Consider the following 20,034-nt stretch of genomic DNA (forward strand, 5'->3'; position numbering starts at 1 on the left):
TTTTGCAGGTAATTATGACAATCAGTGCTGAGGACAAAGACCTGCCACCCACAGCCCCACATTTTCACTTCAGATTGTCACCTGAGGATGATATAAACCCAAACTTCACCATTCAAGACAACGGAAGTAAGATCTGCTTTCTATTCTATCTCTTATCTTTCTTCAAAAAAATCACAGGCAATTAGTTCAAGCCATTTTGTGACGTGTACTTGACTAGTCATAGCGATACAAATAACCATGCTTTCAAAATTGTGACAGCCTTGATTTGGGTAATCATCTCGCTGCAATTTTATTCCCTTGCTTTAGTTTTTGAAGCCATAGACCCTTAGAAAACACATCTCAGTTTCTTTTTATTTTTAAGGTGCTGCTACTATAGAAAATAATGTTTACTCATTATTTCTCCATTACACCAGTCGCTACACTTCCATAAGTCGTCATTTAACTGTATGATGCTTTGAACCACCACAAGATCACGATGACACTACACAAATAGAAGTCTTTCACTCCAAGTTTTTATTTTCAATTTACTCCCACCATACAATCACACAATTGTGGATGCCATTTTCTAAGGTTATGCCGTACACAACAATTTACAGTCCTGCTATGAAGCATGTTTTCCTCTCATCCTCCTTGCCCAAGGCACCATCTTTGGCATCCAGGGTCCTGCCAGACTCAGCCTCCTCAACCTTGCTCAGTACAACCATCTCAATTGATCACAGCTGTTCCCTACCCCCGCAAAGCTGCAGATATTAGGAGTGGATGTGTAAGTCAGTAGGTTAATTGGCCAATTGCCAGTATTGTGTAGATGAGGGTAGAATGTGGGGAGAATTGATAAGAATGTGGGGAGAATAAAAGTGGGGTTAATGTTGCTGAGTGGTTGATGGTCAGTATGGACTCAGTGGGCTGAAGGGTCTGTCTCAGTGCTATATATCTCCCATGCCTCTATGGGAATATGTTGCATCAAGCTAAATAGTCATACCCAGTTGGAGGATTAAGACAGTCAGTAATAGCTCATGGAAAATCTGTTTAATGAGGAGACATTGAGCCATGCCAGTAATTAGGTTGAATTAAGATGGATAATGGATGTTGGGAAGACAGTGTTGGAGGTGTGGGAGCTGCAGTTGGACAACGGTTAAGATAGCTGTAAAGCACAATGTGGAAACTGCAGTATTACAAAGGTTAGGATAGCTGTACAGCACAACAACCTTTAAAAGCATTAATTGACGCACATCAATATTCCTGATAGGTATTCATTGATGTACCCCAATGTTTTGGGATGGGTATTGCTTGACGTACACTACAAGGTTCTTGATATTGAAAATTAAATAAAGGATTAAATAGCATGTAAGTTTACTTGTATTAATGTTATTGCATTTGTATATTAAAGTTTTGAGAACGTATTGTTATTTGATGATAAGAAATTAGAAAGTGTGCACAAATTCAAGGGCCAAAATCTGTACAAAAGGTTAACTGTTCTGATTGGAATTTCAGAGTAGCACAGTAACTGGGACTGTGCTGATCTACTTGTGCACAAGTGTGTCTGGAAAGTGAATGCAAGTTGTCAGAGACCAGTTGATCGGCGACGACAGTGCAGGTGAATGGGTTGGCGTTATCCAAGATTGGTAGATCTTTGTTGGTTGAGAATATTGAGGGACATGCAAACAAGAAAAAAAAATTTCCAGAGTGGAAATGTCAAACATTAAAGAGAATAGGTTTAAGGTGAAAGGGACAAAATTTAAAGATGTTGTGTGGGTGGAGGTTTTTATACAGGTAGGTGCCTGAAACGTGCTGCCAGGGAAGGCAGTTGAGGCAGATACAATAATGACATTTATGAAGCTTTTTGATATGCATGTGGATATGCAGTGAATGGTGGAATATGGATCATGTGCAGGCAAATGGGGTTAGTTTATCTTAGCATCATGTTAGGCTCAGATATTGTGGGCCAAAGGGTCTGTTACTGGGCTGTACTTTCTATGTTCTAAGATGACAAACGCCATTAAGAAATAGGCCATCTTTGATGTGTGAAGTTAGGAATAAGAATAGGCCATTCAGTTCTTCCAGTTTGTTCTCCTATTCAGTTAGGGACTGAAAATATCTAGCATGGATTTTTAGATCAGAACAGGCAAACAGAATTGTTGCTTCTGTAGCTTCCTCTGCCATAATTGTAAGCCATGCAATATCGCTCAGCACGCTCATCTGTGGGTCAGACAGCTTATGTTCATGTCATAGGAGCAGAATTAAGGCCATTAGGCCCATTGAGTCTACTTTGCCATTCAATCAAGACTGATCTATTTTTCCTTTTCCCCCATTCTCCTGTCTTTTCCTTCGCTCCCCCTCTGCCCAGACAGAACATGAATAGAGTTTCCCTGGTCCTCATCTTTCACCCCACCATCCTCCGCATCCAACATATCTGATGTTTCCATCACCTCTAATGTGATTCCACCACCAGTCACATCTTCCCTTCTCCACCTTTTTATGCCTTCCACGGAGAACGCTGCCTCCACAACTTCCCACCCAAATCACCTCCTCCCCAGGTACTTTTCCCTACAACCACATGGGATGTAACACCTGTCTCCATACCTCCATTCTCGCCTCCAACCAGGAAACTCAACAGTCCTTCATGCCCACCTCCTCTAACCTTATTTACCACATCTGGTGTTCCCGATGTGGCCTCTGGTAAATCGACGAGACCAAGTGTAGACACGGTGACAGTTTCATCAAACACTTGCACTTGGTCCACCAAAGCCTACTGGATCTCCCAGTTGCTAATGAGTTTAACTCCCCTTCCTATTCCCATACTGACCTTTCTATCACAGGCCTCCTCCATTTCCATGTGGTAAACCTCTTTGCAGTGATTTTTGGAGGTAGAGCGCATAGCTGGATAATGCACCAGGAATTAATTTCTAGCTACATGAACTTCCAATTTACTGCATTGTAATTCATCTGTGGTTAAAATTGGGTGCCCATATTGTTATTGAGTGGAAGGAGTGGGTTTGAAGGAACCTCACCAAGCATTCACCTGAAGCATCTTTAATAGATTTTTATTGAAAGAGTCTTGGAACCCAGTCCTTGCCGGCTCGGTGCGGATATGTAGCACAGGACAGATGTGGAAGAATGCAGAGCTCTCAGAAGCTGAAGGGGTGGAGGAGATTACACAGGTAGCAAGGGGATGGTCAATGCAATAATTTGAAAAGAAAGGACAAGAATTTTAAAATCAAGGTATTTCTGAACTGAACACATTTAGAGCAATGACACGGAGCAAGGAATAATGGGTGAATGAGATTTGGCGTAAGTTAAAACATTGCAAGCTAAAGTTTTCATAAGGTTACATTTTTTGTGTGTGGTGGAGATAGCACGCTGGCCAGCAGACCAAAGAAACAGCAACGTTTAACCAGCTACCTCATTTTCCAAGTGAGACTTTACATTTCTTAACCAGGTGATAAGAAATCTCTGAATGAAGATCGTCGACAGGATATCCTGACTGTCAGATTAGCCCTTGCACTTTATTTCCATTCTTTACATGTCTATTGCAGACCATACGAGTGTTGGGCAATCTTTGTTGTTAGATATTTGCGATATTGAAAATTATTTCACTCGGTTATAAATCTAAAAAACAGTCCACTGGTTTCTATTCTGTGGATTTGAGATAAGCTTTTATTGATCCTTTTGTCTGCCATACTTGGTTATGTGTTTTAGTTATTACTGTTTTGTTAAAACACTTGAGAGTTCAGATTATATATTGCAACATTAATAATGCTTAAAGTACTATAAAGTACCTTCATAAAATGTCTGTCAGGAGAATTGTATACAGATGGAACTTTATAGGTAATACAATACCGTGTGATTTGAACATTATCCTTTAGGTGAGCATGACAGTTGTCGTTCCAGCACCACAACTTCCATGCATATAGAACCTTCACAATGCTTCACAGGAACCTAATCAAACAACATTTGGCATCAGGTTTCAAAAGGAAATATTTTTAAAGAAGATGATTTAAGGTTCAGTTTTAAAGAAAGAGAAGATAGTGGAAAATGAGATAGAAAGGTGAAGTAATTGGGAGAAAATTGTAAAGTAGTTACATAAAACTAGTCTGTGGTTCTATGGGTGAAGTGCACTCATACTGGAGCCAGTGTTACATGTCCACAGTGACAAGGATCCGAGTTTTCTGCTTTCGGTGGCAGTGTCTGTAGAGGAAGAAAGAAGAAGAGATCATCAGTGTCTGCAGGGGGCCAAGAAAGCAATAGGAATCCATAACAGCATGACATAAGAGATTTGAGTTGAATGGTCAAACGCCAAATCCAATCAACTCAAAATCCCACAATTTGCAAACACACAACCCACCTCAAACACTCCTGAATGGTATCAAATTATCATCCCTCATTTACCAGCAAACTCCATCAGTTAAGTCTCACCTGACATTTTTGAGCTGCATTTCAAACTGACAGAAATGGCGCAGTTGTAACCTACAGAGTCTGCGAACATTGGTATTCATTCGAGCATAATGTCATGCAAACATACCACAGAATACTGTTCATCACACTTCTTACTCACCGGCAGGAGAAAGCAAAGCATATCTGATGCTGCACGAATGAGATGGAGAAGACAGTTCTGTTCTTATACTCCAACTTCTGTCATGAAGGTATTATTGTACAGATTTCGCACCACAAACACCTAACACCCATCAATCAGGACAGTAGTACCTCCAGTCCATCTGCACTGTACCGCCTCTGAAGACCATTCTATAGACATCATTGAAATGAACTTCAAAGGCAGAATGCGTTGTGTTGATATGGTTATATATAGCGTACTTACATTGTCAATGGGAATGAATTCTTGGACAATTTAATTTGATCCTCTGGCAAGTCTATTCTGGATTAGCAGTAACAAATCAAACCATTTCAATCAAATGTCACTTTTTTATTAATGAGACAGTCAAATGCAAAGACATTTTACTGAAGCATGAAAGTTGCAGGATAAATGGTAAAGAGATACCAGATATATATGTCTGCAGTGTAACTTGGATGGCTGCAGTTTTATCTCCAATATTTACTTGTGTTTTTTATCTACTTTGCAATGCGATATCTCTTTGCAAAAATAAATGCACCAATGCATACACTCTTCTGAGCTAAAATAAATGGGCTGCTGCTGCCTCACAACTTTAGAGGGCGGCAGCAGCAGAGATCCTGACTATGAGTGCTGTCTGGACGGAGTTTGTACATTCTCCCTGTGATCACATGTCTTTCACATTCCAAAGACATGCAGGTTTGTAGGTTAATGGTCTTCTGGATATTATCCATAGTGTTTACGATAGAACTAATGTACGTGCTCATCAGCATGGACCAGGTGAGACAAAAGGCCTATTTCCATGCTGTATCTCTAAACTAAACTAAACTCGAGAAGCTGGGCTCGGGTGTATTTCTCAGTATTTCAGGAGTTATGACTGCAAATAAAAGAGTATATATTTTAAGACAGAGATTAATTGTTTCAGGAATTGCTAGTGTACATTAAGTCTAAGAACAGTTATGCCATTTTTAGTTTAGTTTTGAGATACAATATTGAATAATGTGAATCGGACCACCAAGTCCGGTATGGCCATTAATCAACCATTCATGCTAGTCCTATATTATCCTACTTTCTCATCAACTCCCTACACGTTACGGGCAATTTACTGGTGCCGTCTTCTTACTACTTCTGGCGGGTTGAGGAAACATGCATGCTTTCACAATCTCAGGGTAGGTAGTGAAGAAGCCACTGCCCATGAATGTATATATATATATATACATTTCATATATATATATAACATATATATATATATATATATATATATTTAATGAAAGGAAATTCAATATCCAGTTTCAAATGAGAATTGGATCATTAATGGTGACAAGTTGATTTTGCAAGCTTAGGAATGAGAGAAAGGCCTATAACACATGCAGACATGTGCCATAGTGAATGTAATGCTTTTGTTGAGTGGTCTCTGTTGTAAGGAAAAGCAATGCAGCAGATAGTAGCCCATATAAAGGTATTGGCCAGGACCATTGCTGTTTGAAGATTATGTCAATGGTTTAGATGAGAATGAACAAGGCATGATTAGTAAGTGAATAGACAGTGAAGATGGTTATCAAAAATGATAGCAACATAGAAACATAGAAATGAGGTGCAGGAGTAGGCCATTCGGCCCTTCGAGCCTGCACCGCCATTCAATATGATCATGGCTGATCATCCAACTCAGTATCCCGTACCTGCCTTCTCTCCATACCCTCTGATCCCCTTTGCCACAAGGGCCACATCTAACTCCCTCTTAAATATAGCCAATGAACTGGCCTCGACTACCCTCTGTGGCAGAGAGTTCCAGAGATTCACCACTCTCTGTGTGAAAAAAGTTCTTCTCATCTCGGTTTTAAAGGATTTCCCCCTAATCCTTAAGCTGTGACCCCTTGTCCTGGACTTCCCCAACATCGGGAGCAATCTTCCTGCATCTAGCCTGTCCAACCCCTTAAGATCTTGATCAGCTGGATAAGTGGGCTGCGGAATGGTTAATGAAGATTAATGCAGGTAACTATGAGGTATTGGATTTTGGGAAGTTAACAGTGGGGTTTTGGGGAGTGTTGTAGAGCAGAGGGATCTTGGAGTACAGGTACACAGTTCCCTTAAAGTGGTGTCACAGGTAGATAATGTGGTATGAAAGGCTTTTGGTTCATTGGTCTTCATCAGTCAGGGTATTAAGTATAGACGTTAGCCCACTGTGCTGCTGTTGTACAATACATTAATGAGGCCTCATTTGGATTATAATGTTCAGTTTCAGTCACCCTGCTTTAGGAAGGATGTCATTGCTGGAAACAGTACAGAGTAGATTTACGAGGATGTTACTTGGACTTGAGGGCCTGAGCTATTGGAAAATAATCTACAAACTAGGGCTTTATTCCTCGCAGGATGCTAAGGGGTGGCTTAATAGAGGTGTATAGACTAATTAGGGGAATAGATAGAGTGAGTGCTCAGTTACCTTTTACCCAGGATGAGGGAATCAAGAACCAGAGGACACAAGTTTAAGGTAAGAAGAGAACGATTTAATAGGAACCTATGGGGCAAATGTTTCACATTTGTGCTTGGTATATGGAATGAGCTGCCAGATGAGGTAGATGAGGCAGGTACAATAACAACATTTAAAAGCATTAAAGAAATCTTTAAAACACACCACAAAGATCGGGTATGGCTATTATGACTTCTTTATTTGAGAGCATCAAATACAGCGATCACTGGGAGAAATCTAATAGTTTGCTCACTGAACAAAGATTCATCTGCTCCTGATATACCAAATTTCCCTTCGAAGTGCAAGGTCCCTTTGATTTCCATTTCCCGCAGGCATTCGAGCCTTTTTCCTCTTCATATGGGCCGATGACAGTCATAGATCAAGCACCTCAGGAATACACAGAGTAACAAATACATTTCAATCTCACAGAGGCAGACAGTTAGATGTCCTGTTACCCTTTAGATCAAATTTTATTTTAATTGCTATTTGTTCTTTCACAAAAGATACGGACAGGTATATGGGCATGAAAGGTTTCGAGGGATATTGGCCAAATGTGGGCAAATGGGACTAGCTTGGGTGAATTGAGCTGAAAGGCCTAATTTTGTGCTGTACGTCTCTATGCCTCTATGACCATATGAACCAAGTATTTGAAAATTGTCCAGGGAACTCTTTCTATGAACTTGAAAAGGATGGGCATTTAAATCCCAGAATATAGCATTTCCAGTGGTGTAGTTATTATTTCTCTGTACCTCGGTACACGTGAAGATAAACTAAAAACATCATTATTTACTAATGTATTGCAACGTTGGTTTACATTTTTGTGGTCGATACCTCTGCCAAAGAGCAGCCACTGGCAAGGTAATCTTCTGCAATGCTCTATCAATCTACAATTCTAATTTTTCTTTTTTGTGTGCTTGTCGTAGACAACACAGCTGGAATCTTATCCAAGAGGAACAACTACAGTCGCAGGCAATTGGAACTCTATTTCCTTCCAGTTGTGATCTCAGACAGTGGTTACCCGGCACTAAGCAGCACAAATACTTTGACTATACGAGTCTGTGGATGTGACGGGGATGGCACAATCTCATCTTGTAACGTAGAAGCAATCTTTCTGCCAGTGGGCTTGAGCATGGAGGCACTGATAGCAATCCTACTTTGCATTATTATACTCCTTGGTGAGTCTAACATTGTAATGTGATTCTGTAAGCTCTGTGTAATAAATGATAGTACACAACGGAGAAACGTTAAAGGGGATGCTCAATCAATAAAGCTTAGTGAGGTGAAAAAAAATCCTAAGATATTATCAGTTGTTTTTAGTTCATTGATGATTGCATCTTTATAACTCACATGTACACACAGAAACCAAAAGAACAATTGGCCAACTAGTTTTATTCAAAGGCACGGTATTGGAATTCTGAAATTAAAAAAAACATGATACTGGAAATGCTCAATAGATCAGGCACTGTATGAATAGGAAAAAAAACACAATTCAATAATTCCTTAGAATATCATAACCTAAAATGTTAGAACATTTACTACAACATTTCTAATTACCCAGTTGAACCAATGATATGACGCTTTGCTAAAATCTTATTTTTAATACATTTGTTGATATTTTAAATATCAAGATTAATTTCAACCAGAATTATATATTTTAACAATCAATTCCCCCCTTTGCCCAATATTGAATCGGAAATAAACAAGCTTCAATTATTACACTTACAGTAAACCCTGATTATCACAGACCCCTTTATAATAGATTTCTGTTATAGCAGACTGGCTCTTTAAGAACACAGGCTGCTAGTTATACTGTGGAGGCCATTGAAATTGAAATCTCCAGAGATGATGCCTGACCTGCTGAGTGACTCCAGCACATTGTGTATTAACCAAAATCTGCAGTTCTTTGTTTCTACTGCTGGTGTAATGATACCTTATTACACGGTAATCCCATACTCAGTTATAGCAGACAATCGGTAAAAATGGACCCATTTCCCCCCCACTACCGCATGTTCCGTTACAATGATGGTTTCCTGTATATCAACCGCTGATTGCTTTAAGACAAGTGGAAAATCAAGTACTAATTTTTCAGTACTCCAAAATAAATCTATTTTATTGGGATTAAAATTCACTCTCCTTTCTGAATGTGCTACTTTGCCCCTCCCCAAAGTTGCCTGAAATAAAGTGTGTAGCCTACAGGCATTTTTTTTCTTTTAGGTGCCCTAGACATTTTAAATAGTGTGTTGTGTTAATAAATGATCACTGCCTGTCAGGGAACTCTTTGCCAACAGCAATTTTTAACACACCAACGATTCAGTTCCTCGTTGATTAGCAGGATTATAGACAACATGTGGCAATTGAAGTTTAGGTTCAATAATTAATTTTTAGTAAATGTAGAATTTATATTACATGAAAAGCAGTCTGGAAGAACTCAGTGGTTGCATCTGTGGAGGAAACAGACAGATGATACGGATCCTTGATGGAATAGGGGGAGGAAAGCTAAAAAGAGGGAGGTAGGGGTAGAGCAAAACCTGGCAAGTGATAGTGAATACAAGCAAGGAGAGGTGATTGGAGGTAGACAAAAATTGCTGGAGAAACTCAGCGTGTGAGGCAGCATCTAGGAGAGAAGGAATTGGCAATGTTTTGGTTTGAGACCCTTCTTCAGACTGATGTCGGGGGTGGGGTGGGAAAAAGAAAGGAAGTGGGCGGAGACAGTAGGACGTGGGAGAACTGGGAAGAGGAGGGGAAGGAGGGAGAAAACAAGGGCTATCTAAAATTAGCGAAGTCAATGTTCTACCCAAGGGAATGTAAACTACCCAAGCGAAATATGAGGTGCTGTTCCTCCAATTTGCACTGGGCCTCAATCTGGCAATGGAGGAGGCCCAGGACAGAAAGGTCAGTTTGGGAATGGGAGGGGGGGTTGAAGTGCTGAGCAACCACGTGATCAGGTTAGTTAAGACGGACAGAGTGGAGGTGTTCAGCAAAGCAATCGCCGAGCCTGGGCTTGATCTCGCCAATGTAGAGAAGTTGACACCTGGAACAGTGGATGCAGTATATGAGGTTGGAGGAGGTGCAGGTGAACCTCTGCCTCACCTGGAAAGACTGATTGGGTCCTAGGTTGGAGTCGAGGGGGGAGGTAAAGGGACAAGTATTGCAATTGCGGCAGTTGCAGCGGGAAGTACCCGTGGAGGGGGTGGTTTGGGTGGGAAGAGACAAATTGACCAGGGAGTTATGGAGGGATTGGTCTCTGTGGATAGTAGAAAGGGGAGGAGATGGGAAGAAGGTTGGTTGGAATGTGGACAATATTGCTATACCTTCAGCCTATTTCCTCTATCACCCTATACTTTCTCCTCCTCTATCCACTCATCTTCCACCCCTCCCTGTTCCATTCTCCATTTCCCTTTCATACCCTCTCTCTCTCCTCCCCTTTTCCCTTCCACCTATATCCCTCCCTCTGGCTTTGCATTTTACTCTTCTTCTGGCTCTTCCATCCCTATCTGACATCCTTTTGTCTCCTGGTGAATCACTTTTGAATTCTCTCTATTCCTACCACATCTTTCTGCAGTGTGACAACCAGAACTGTACGCACAATGGTTGCTTCCTTGAAAATGTTTCGTAGAACTGGAACATGATGGCCTAACTCTTATGCACAATGGCTCAGTCAATGAAAGGCAGCATACCAAATACCCTTTTCACTACCCTCACCATCTGTTCACCACATTCAGAGAGCTATGAATCACACCTCAAGGTGTCTCTATATATCAATGCTCCTGAGGTCCCTTCCATTTACTCTATAAATCCTATCAAAATGTGACCTCTCAAAGAGCATGACATACCTTTGTTTGGACTAAATCCCATCTGCCACTGCTCTGCCCATCTTCCTGATGATCCATGCCCTGCTGTCTCTTCAAACAACCTTTTTTCAGTATATTTATGTACTAACTTTGCAGTCAGAATGGATATATGGACCTTTCTTCGCATTGAATTTCTGGAATTTTAGGATTCCTTCATATTGATGAGCCAGGTGCTATGTTAGATCACTGGGGCATATTGGAATAGATGATAGGAAATAGATCGACAAGGGTTGAAGCATCTAGACTTTTTAAAACTTTAGACTTTTAGAGATACAGCATGGAAACAGGCCCTTTGGCCCATCGATTCTGTGCTGACCACAATCACCCCATGCACTAGTGCAATCCTGCACTCTAGGGACAATTCACATTTTATTTGTAGAAGCCAATTAACCTAAAAATTATAATTATTATTTTATTATTATTATTATTTATTAAATCATTGAAAACATTAGCGACACAGTGGTGCTGGTTTCCGATGGGCAAATCTACAAAACGTTTATGTATTTGGAGTGTAGGAGGAAACAGGATCGCCAGGAGAAAACCCATGTGGTCACAGGGAGAACATACAAACTCTGTACAGACAGCACCCATAGTTAGATCAAACCCCAGTCTCTGGCGCCGTAAGTCAGCAACTCTAGTGCCCCTTAGAATTGTCACTAAAAACAAATAGTATTAATAGGGTTGAAATTCACTCTCCTATGTGGGTGTCTGTGAATGATGAAAATCCTGACCTAGTGTGACCAGTTTATCGGCCCAATGTGGTAAACGTGGGATATAGTGATCCATGCACATTGCACTACTTTTTTTTAAGTTTAGTTCCATTGAAGTCAATTGAATTGAAGTTTGGATGTGGAAGTGTGTGTATTTAGTGTCTGCAGGACACAACATTGACTTTATTTTTTTCTGGAGTTTCAATTCAAGAAAATTCATGTATAATTCAACTTGCTTCTTTTAATTTATTCATTCAAATGTGTTAAGTTGCAACCTGATATATTAATTATAAAATTTGGCGATATTTACCACTGAACTGCCGTAATTACATTTGTTATTAAGAAGTAATATGTTTTTAAACCTGCTGCAATCTTGTTCAGTTATTGTAGTGCTGTTTGTGGCATTAAGAAGACAAAGGAAGAAAGAAATCTGCATGACGTCGAAAGAAGATATCAGAGACAATGTAATCAGTTATGATGATGAAGGAGGTGGAGAGGAGGACACACAAGCTTTTGACATCAGCACATTAAGGAAGCCAGACTTAATTGAAGATGTACAGCTTCGCAGAGATGTAAAGCCAGAGACCCACCATCCGCAGTGTCAGACCATAATAGTGCAAAACAACACAAACATCAGAGACTTCATCAACCAGCGACTGCGAGAAAATGATGCAGATCTCGCTGCACCTCCATATGATTCACTGGTTACCTATGCTTATGAAGGAAATTGCTCATTAGCAGAGTCACTCAGCTCTTTGGAATCAGTTAATGCAGATGGAGATCAGGATTATGATTACCTCAGCAGCTGGGGACCCCGGTTTAAAATACTTGCAGACCTTTATGGAGCTGAGAAAACCAACACTCGATAAAATAGCAACAAGCAACAGTAAATATGCTGTTTGGTAAATTTAAGGACAGATGAGTTTTGTCTCCTTTTTTTTGTTATGGCTGCCATTGTTATTTGCTATGTCAACTATTGTTTTACTGTGAAATAGTCTTCTTAGGTACCACAAAGATATGATTGTGAGATTATTGTAACATTGTGAAATTGAGGAGAGACAGGCTCAAGCAGTTGCTTTGAAATAAATTGGCCATACAGTTGTAGCTGCTAACAAAATCAAAGCTGCAGGTTTGTCTGTAATCTCCACTAAAGTGCCTCTATGAACTTTGAACACTGCAGATCTTTACGCTCTCCAGGAAGAGTGTCAGTTTTTATTATACAGCAAAAAGTTGTTCTTAAGTTGAATTAAATGACACTTCAATAAAAGAACCATCAGCATAAATGCAGGTGTTTGTTCTGATGTTGTTGATTTGTTTATCTCATCTATGTTAAGCATCCTTGAATATTAATTTCCAATTATGGTTATTTTTTTAAGATCACTTCTCTATACTGGCTTTTAGATCATGCCATTCTATTTCTAGTTGTTCTGCTAATTCATTCACCTTGTTACAAATGTTGTGTGCATGCAGATAAAGGCTCTTCCATTTTTGTTCATTTATTATTTTCCCTGCTCTGACTCTAATTGGCGGCAGATTCTTTTGTTTGTATGCTCTAGACATGCCTGGAATATTTTGATAATCTTTAGCCATATTGCTATTCTGCATCATTGCCTTGTCCTTTCTCATCAACTTTCTAAATGTCTTCTTTCTGCAACTTTGCCACACATCATCACCTTAGATATTTAATTCATACCCTTTTCTACAGCCCATTTCTTTACTGATCCTGTTAATTCAAGTGAAACCTGTCCCAATGGAATTGTAGGTACACAAAATTGCTGGAGAAACTCAGCGGGTGCAGCAGCATCTATGGAGCGAAGGAAATAGGCGACGTTTCAGGCCGAAACCCTTCTTCAGGGTTTGTTGGAATTGTTCCCTCTTTCCTCAGTGTTTCTGCCAGGGCCCCATGAATTGAAACTCTTCTCATGTACCCCAATGCCCGAAACACCTGGAGGAATAACTCTGCTCTGTGTTTCATTAATGCTATATGATCTGAGAAGGGAGACAGAGTGCTTGTTTAACATCATGCTTAAAAGCTAGCACTCTAAAAGTACATCAACACTGCAATCTTCTTTCTCAGTGGCAAAATTGCTACAACTGATCCAAGGTTCATATGTTGAAATTTTGGCATTGTAAAAAAGGTAAGTGATGATTTGACTACTAAAAGAACTTACCCATAATTACCCCCATGACAACAATCTTCCAATGGTTGGTGTTGCTGTTGCTCTCTACCATTGACTCAGGTGTGTTTACTCCTGACGTTCATATATTTGTGAGGAGTGCCCACTTTCTCCTATGACCACAGTGTCCTCCCAGGTATTTAGATTTCCTCCCACATCCCAAAAATGCAAGGTTAATCAGCCAAATTGAGATTTGTTTGGTAGCAGCAATTGAAGGGGGAATTGATGGGCATGTAATAGCGACTAGGTTAAAAGGAAATAAATGGGAGCACGAGGATCCCATTTATTTTCAGGGATGTTCTGAAAGCCAGACTCAATGTATAACATGGCCTCTTTCTACATTGTAGGAACCTGAGAAAACATGGATGAGTTTCCATACCTTGAAAGCTACTCCTCAACGAAGTCAGACACCATTGGCAAAATTCACCATTACTTTGTGTGTACTCCCATCACATGGTTAATTAAAAAAAGAGTGGTTGAAGACCAGGATCTCCAATCCAAAATCCAGTTCATGATATATTCAGTAACACCGATCCCTATTGTACTTTGACAATATGTAAACTTGATAATTGAACATATGAGAAACACCACTAATATTGTCTCCTCAAAATCCTCCAAATTCTTGGTCAGGATAGGTGAATCAATGTAAGCATCTTCTCCCAGACTAAAATCCCCAGCACTGAGGATCTGGTCATGTTCAACTAGTGGGTGAACCAAATTGTTACCTCATGAGTCACTGGGCTCCTAAAGCGAATACTTTTGTCTGAGCTCTGCACCACAAGAGATTACCAGCGGGACAGGTAAAAATTACTCAAGGTCTACTTGCAAAAGTGCAACACCTTTCCTAATTCTTGGAAATGATTGGCTTACTGACCTTTGACTGATCAAAGTGGAGAAGGACCATCTGTGAAGGTGCACAGCACCTTGAGTCTCTATAATGGAAGCGTGCTGAGGCCAAGTGCAAACAGGGTAAGAACAAATAACAGCTTTATCAGGACACCCGCCCACCCTGCAGGAATAACCATCCACCTGAGAAAGAGTTTGAGGAGCGAAAACAAGTAATTATAAGTGAGAAGACAAAGTGAGCACTGTCATGCAGATCTCACCACATCTATCAACTATTGCTACCTCAAAGGGACTTCCAAAATCCATGACTGCGCTAATGTGGAAGGACAAGAAAGTAGTTGTGTGAGATCTCCATCACCTCCAATTTAGAACATAGAACACAGCACAGGTACAGGCCATTTGGACCATAAGGTCTGTGTTGAACATGATGCAAAGACAAACATTTATCTGCCTATATGTGATCCATATTTATTCCTTCTTTGCATACCCATGTTTCCCATCCTAAAGGCCCTTAAACATTGCTATCATATCTGCCTCCAACACTTCCCCAAGAATGTGTTCCATGCACCCACCACCCTCTGTGTAAAACATTGCCATGCACATCTAAACTTTGACCCTCTCACCTTAAAGCTATGGCTTCTGTTATTTGATATTTCCATCCTGGGAAAAAAATGTACTCAATGTCTACTCTTCTTCAAATTTCACAGCCATCGGATATTGAAATCAACAATCTTTTTCCATTGTTGCCAGATGGAAATAACAGAATTCCCTCTCTAATGCAAGGTGTATGCACCTTCACAATGGACAGTCAGCAAAAAATGGAGGAGTGCTATCACCAGTTTCTTAAAAGAAGTTAGGAATGAGCAATTAATACTAAGCAATATCTTTAAATCACTAAAAGCAAATACTAATACAGATCAGTGTTTATAAATAACTGAATTGAATAATTCTTCTCCAAAGCTCTGAATGACAGATAGCTTAATCACAGTGTTCATATAAGTAGTATAATGTTGATTGTACGTAGAAGTGTAAAGCACTTGATATTGGCTCAGCCAACTATGAACCTCTTCCACTGATGAAACAGAAACTGGGGGCAATGTTTAATGCTGACTTGAATTGAAACTGTGCAGTCCCCATTCAAGTTTACTCTTAAGAGTATCAATGATATTTGCCTTGTGGTTAAATCTTTTAATGTGATGTTAGACTGAGCCATAATGAGAGTGACTGACTTCCTTTGCATTTTGTGAATGATGTTGGTTGTGAATCAATATTTCATCAGATAGATAAACAAGGGTTTTGGAATTGTGCAGAAGCTGTGCAACAAACAGCCAATAGCAAGACAAATCAATACCAGCACACAAACCGACACTGGTAGGAAAATGAGAATAAATCTCCTCAATGAGATGCTGGTGGGAGAAAATCACAATAAACAACAGACACAAAAGATCAACTGAGAATTCTCCACACATTCAATTAGTCGCTAACAGGCATAAAAAATGAATCATAAATTAATTCAAGGATTATTTCCCATATTTCAGTGAGTTTCACGACGTTAGAATGTTCCGTGGTGTATCAGATATTGTAATAAACTTGAGATCATCATATTTTAAGCAATGAGAAAGCAGCAGTCTAATTTATTTTCATCACAAAGAAACTGCATCAAATTCTTACCGACCACATATTCAGTTCTTGTGCAGAACCAGAGTCAAACAAAATTGCCACACTTCTCTCAATCTTTCCCCTCACAATAATGCATCTCACTTCCCCAATAAACTTCCTTCTGCTGGACTGGAGCTATTCTACAGAGTGAATGTGAAACTCTTAAACCTATGTTGCTTCCACTTCAAAAGCAAGTCACTCCATTCCCGTCATCGTGATGCAGCATGAAAAGGATTGTGTACGCGTATGTTGGTTGCCGAGCTGAAAGCCATCATCGGTTTGTTCACTGAAGCCAAACTTATCTTCCAAAACCTGCCTCCAATGTACAACATTGGCCTCTAACAAAATCGTCCACGCTACGACCACAGGAAAATGTGTAGGAAGAAACTGCAGATGCTGGTTTAAACTGAAAGATTGAGGTGACATTTCGGGTAATATCTGAAGAAGGGTCTTGACCCAAAACGTCACCCATTACTTTTCTACAGAAATGCTGTCTGACCTGCTGGGTTACTCCAGCTTTTTGCATCTAGCTTTGATATGTTCTATTTTCTTTATGTTGAGAAGCCAAGTGAAGGTGGACATCCAAACTAAAGTTCATGATCATCTTCAGGATGCCTTTGAACTTTGGCCACCTGAGGACAAATACTTGCAAAGATGAATATCTTAAATCTAGGACAAATGTCCAGTGTACAATTACCATTTAGGATATTACGGCTTCAGCATGTAGATAGAAACAAGCACACGCTGTTTCATTTTTCAGTTTTCAGTACACGCTGTTGCCAATGTGGGTCTTCTTTATTTTACAAAAGTACACTACGCATACTTATGCATATTCACGAGACTGGTAAGATATGGAATATATCACATAACACAAATCATACCATTCTAGTACTAAGTTCTTAAAGTTACAGTTCTCCACTCCCCACTGACAGATTACTGCCACCAACACACTTGGATACTCCAAATCCAGGATAGGACAAACACTAATTGAATTCTCTCTATCCAAACATCCCATACATTTAGGCCCTAAAGACACTTGGTCTGCTCCAATGGACAGGCCCCATCATTTACTTATCCAAAACCAACTTTTGGCTTCAAACTCCAATATGACAAAAGATTACCTGAAAGGCAAACGATAGGCCAATGTCCTATGTTCCCTAGAGGAGCAAAGTCAATGGCCTATTCTTCTTAGAGGAGCAAAGGGCTTAAGACGAAGAAATGAAAGGCTGCTTGTAATGTCATATTCTCACCAACTTGTTGTAATTCCTGGTCTAGGACAGCTCAAAAATGGAGTTGGAGCGTCTGGAATGACTGACAGATGTCCTATGAGACAACAGAAGGAGTGCACTCTTCTACAAACTACCAATTCATCAGGCACCTCCTGTCCTAATGTGGCAGAATATGTTCATTGACATCACCCGCCATTTCAGACCCCACTAAGATAGGGTGGAAAACGATCATCCTTAGCTCTGAGGGACTGCCTGAGAGAAGAAGGTAGAAGGTATAAAAGCAAAAGTATCCATTCAACCTTCCAAGTTGGTGTTTATTCTGTATTCAACCTCCATTATATTATTCCTCTTTTAACTATCAGTATATCTTGTTAACCATGTTCCCTTCTAATTTAATTATATTTACAGCAAAATGCTTATCTAATATTGTCTTTAATTATTTCCTGTAATTAGTTTTTTTTTTAAATGAGACATTTTAGCCAAAGTTTAATTGGAAAATTAAATATATGCACCTGCTACCTTGTCCAACCTCTTTGTTTTCTGTCAAAAAATTGAATGAGTTTGATCAAACAGGAATTTGCCTTCTGAAACTCAGTGAACTGGTTTAAGTTGAAACATGTCTTTGCCTGGATTCTTCATCCATTGTTCTTGCTCAACCACATTCACTTGGGTCTGATTGGGATTTTTATCTTGTTGGTCCGTCGCATACTCAACTTCTGCAACAAGGCATGTGTAGGAACTTGATTGCCGTTCATTATAAATGAGACATTCAGAGACATGTTACAACTAGCAACATTAAACTAAATAAGTAAATAAAATAAAAATCACAAAAGCATTTACATGAAAGCAAATAATTAAAACCATATATAACCCCATGAACATTTAAGAGTATTATTTCAGACAAAATATTAAATTTGAAAAAAAAAATTTGACTCCTAATATATAGTCCTACTATCCCCACCGGGACCAGTAATACGAAAGCAAATACTGATTATATGAAATAAAAAGAAAGTTATGTAATTAGAGAGCAAGGCAATCAGCTGCTGTGGAAAGAGAAACAGATAACTAAACAGCCCTTCGGAATTTTACCTCTCAATTGCCAGCATCCAAACACATAAATGTGGATTTTGACTGATTTAAGGGCCATGTTAACAAACTCATCTGGGTTTGACCAGCCGTGAAGGTTTTTAGCAGCATTTTAACCACTTAGTTGCAGTTATCTTATAAATTAGCAAACAAACATTTCTGGAAAACATATTTTTATTATACATACTTAGATTCAGGACAAGTGTGACACAGGTTATACTAAATTCAGCAATTCTTCCTGTCTGAAGATATATGAGTATGTGTGATTTAATGTGAAACTTCTAAGGTACTTATATATGTAGACTTCCATTGGTAAGGTTTTTTAAACTCGGGCATTAAACAAGAAAAACATGTCATTAATGCAAGTCCATTTTGGAGCTCATGGACATAGGGTAAACAGTTTCACATCTTGCTGCAGTAAAGCTATTCTGTCAGTGTGTGGCACTACAACATTGCCAAATTATATTCTTTGCGATTCCAATCATGAAAAAAATATCCTGCAGAGATCGTATCACAAGATTGCGGCCCAAAAGTAATATTGCGTAGTACAATGTTTCTGTAGGCTAGGTGAAGAATTTTATCCGCATACAGCTTGCAATTTACTCAATGTGTGTTGCTTAAAGGTTGAAATGTTTCTTTGTGGTCTACCAGAGGTTAATTCATAGCGATGAATAAATGTCAGTGGTGACATCTAAGGGCAAGCACACAAATTCGGACACCACTTACAGAAATTTGTTCATGCATGCTTTGGGGCCACTCTCCTAGAAGCAGGAAGACACTACAAATATGAGGTTAGTTTCAACAAGATTGAAAGGTTAACCTGTAGATAGTGAAGCTTGCACTGGGAACCTCTCGCTGATATCTGTCCATTATTTTTAATGTTTATCTCTTGCTTTGTCTCTCTCATGCACTCCTATTCCATCACACCACATCTCAAATTCTAACACCCATTATTTTTTGACTGACACAAACCTCACCATCTAATTGCTGCAGCCTTCCATAACTACTGTAACAATTAAACTCTCAATCATCTGATCACAGGACCACGCTACCTGGCAATTCCATTTCCCAAGATGCATAAATGGGAAGCACAACCCACCTATTCTCCATTTCTTATTTCACGATGGAAAAGTAAGTGGAGGAAATAGTTCACCAGTGAGTTTGCTCAATATTCCAACTGTTACCCAATAAACATTCCAGAACTACAGTACATAGCATACTTTACAACATGTGTATCTTTGGGCATGCATGGGTCTGTCATTGGAACAATATTTTGAGGTTGCGGCTCTTCAAAATAAATATGCTGGCTTGCGATTCTTCAGTTTAATCTGCTATTCCACATGCTGAAGAATATCTTAGCCAATATTTCCCACATTCGTACAACAAATATTAGGATCTCTAGATTCCAGATGATCTTCCATTTTTAAATGTGGTTGCCTCAAAGA

At 39.5% G+C, this 20,034-nt stretch overlaps 1 protein-coding gene across 3 annotated transcripts in view; it reads left to right on the forward strand.

Moving 5' to 3' along the window:
- The window catches only part of LOC116990921 (cadherin-12-like), an 878,073-nt gene extending 865,198 nt beyond the window's left edge, over window positions 1–12,875 (forward strand). For all 3 annotated transcript variants that reach the window (XM_033049096.1, XM_033049088.1, XM_033049079.1), the window contains 3 exons: window positions 9–126; window positions 7,955–8,206; window positions 11,974–12,875. In XM_033049096.1, the coding sequence (XP_032904987.1) occupies window positions 9–126; window positions 7,955–8,206; window positions 11,974–12,461 (858 nt within the window). In that variant the 3' untranslated portion in view covers window positions 12,462–12,875. The remainder of the gene's footprint in view (window positions 1–8; window positions 127–7,954; window positions 8,207–11,973) is intronic.
- Window positions 12,876–20,034: the final 7,159 nt, after the last annotated feature.

The sequence above is a fragment of the Amblyraja radiata genome, chromosome 2, assembly GCF_010909765.2.
Source record: "Amblyraja radiata isolate CabotCenter1 chromosome 2, sAmbRad1.1.pri, whole genome shotgun sequence".
Classification (NCBI taxonomy): Eukaryota; Metazoa; Chordata; class Chondrichthyes; order Rajiformes; family Rajidae; genus Amblyraja; species Amblyraja radiata.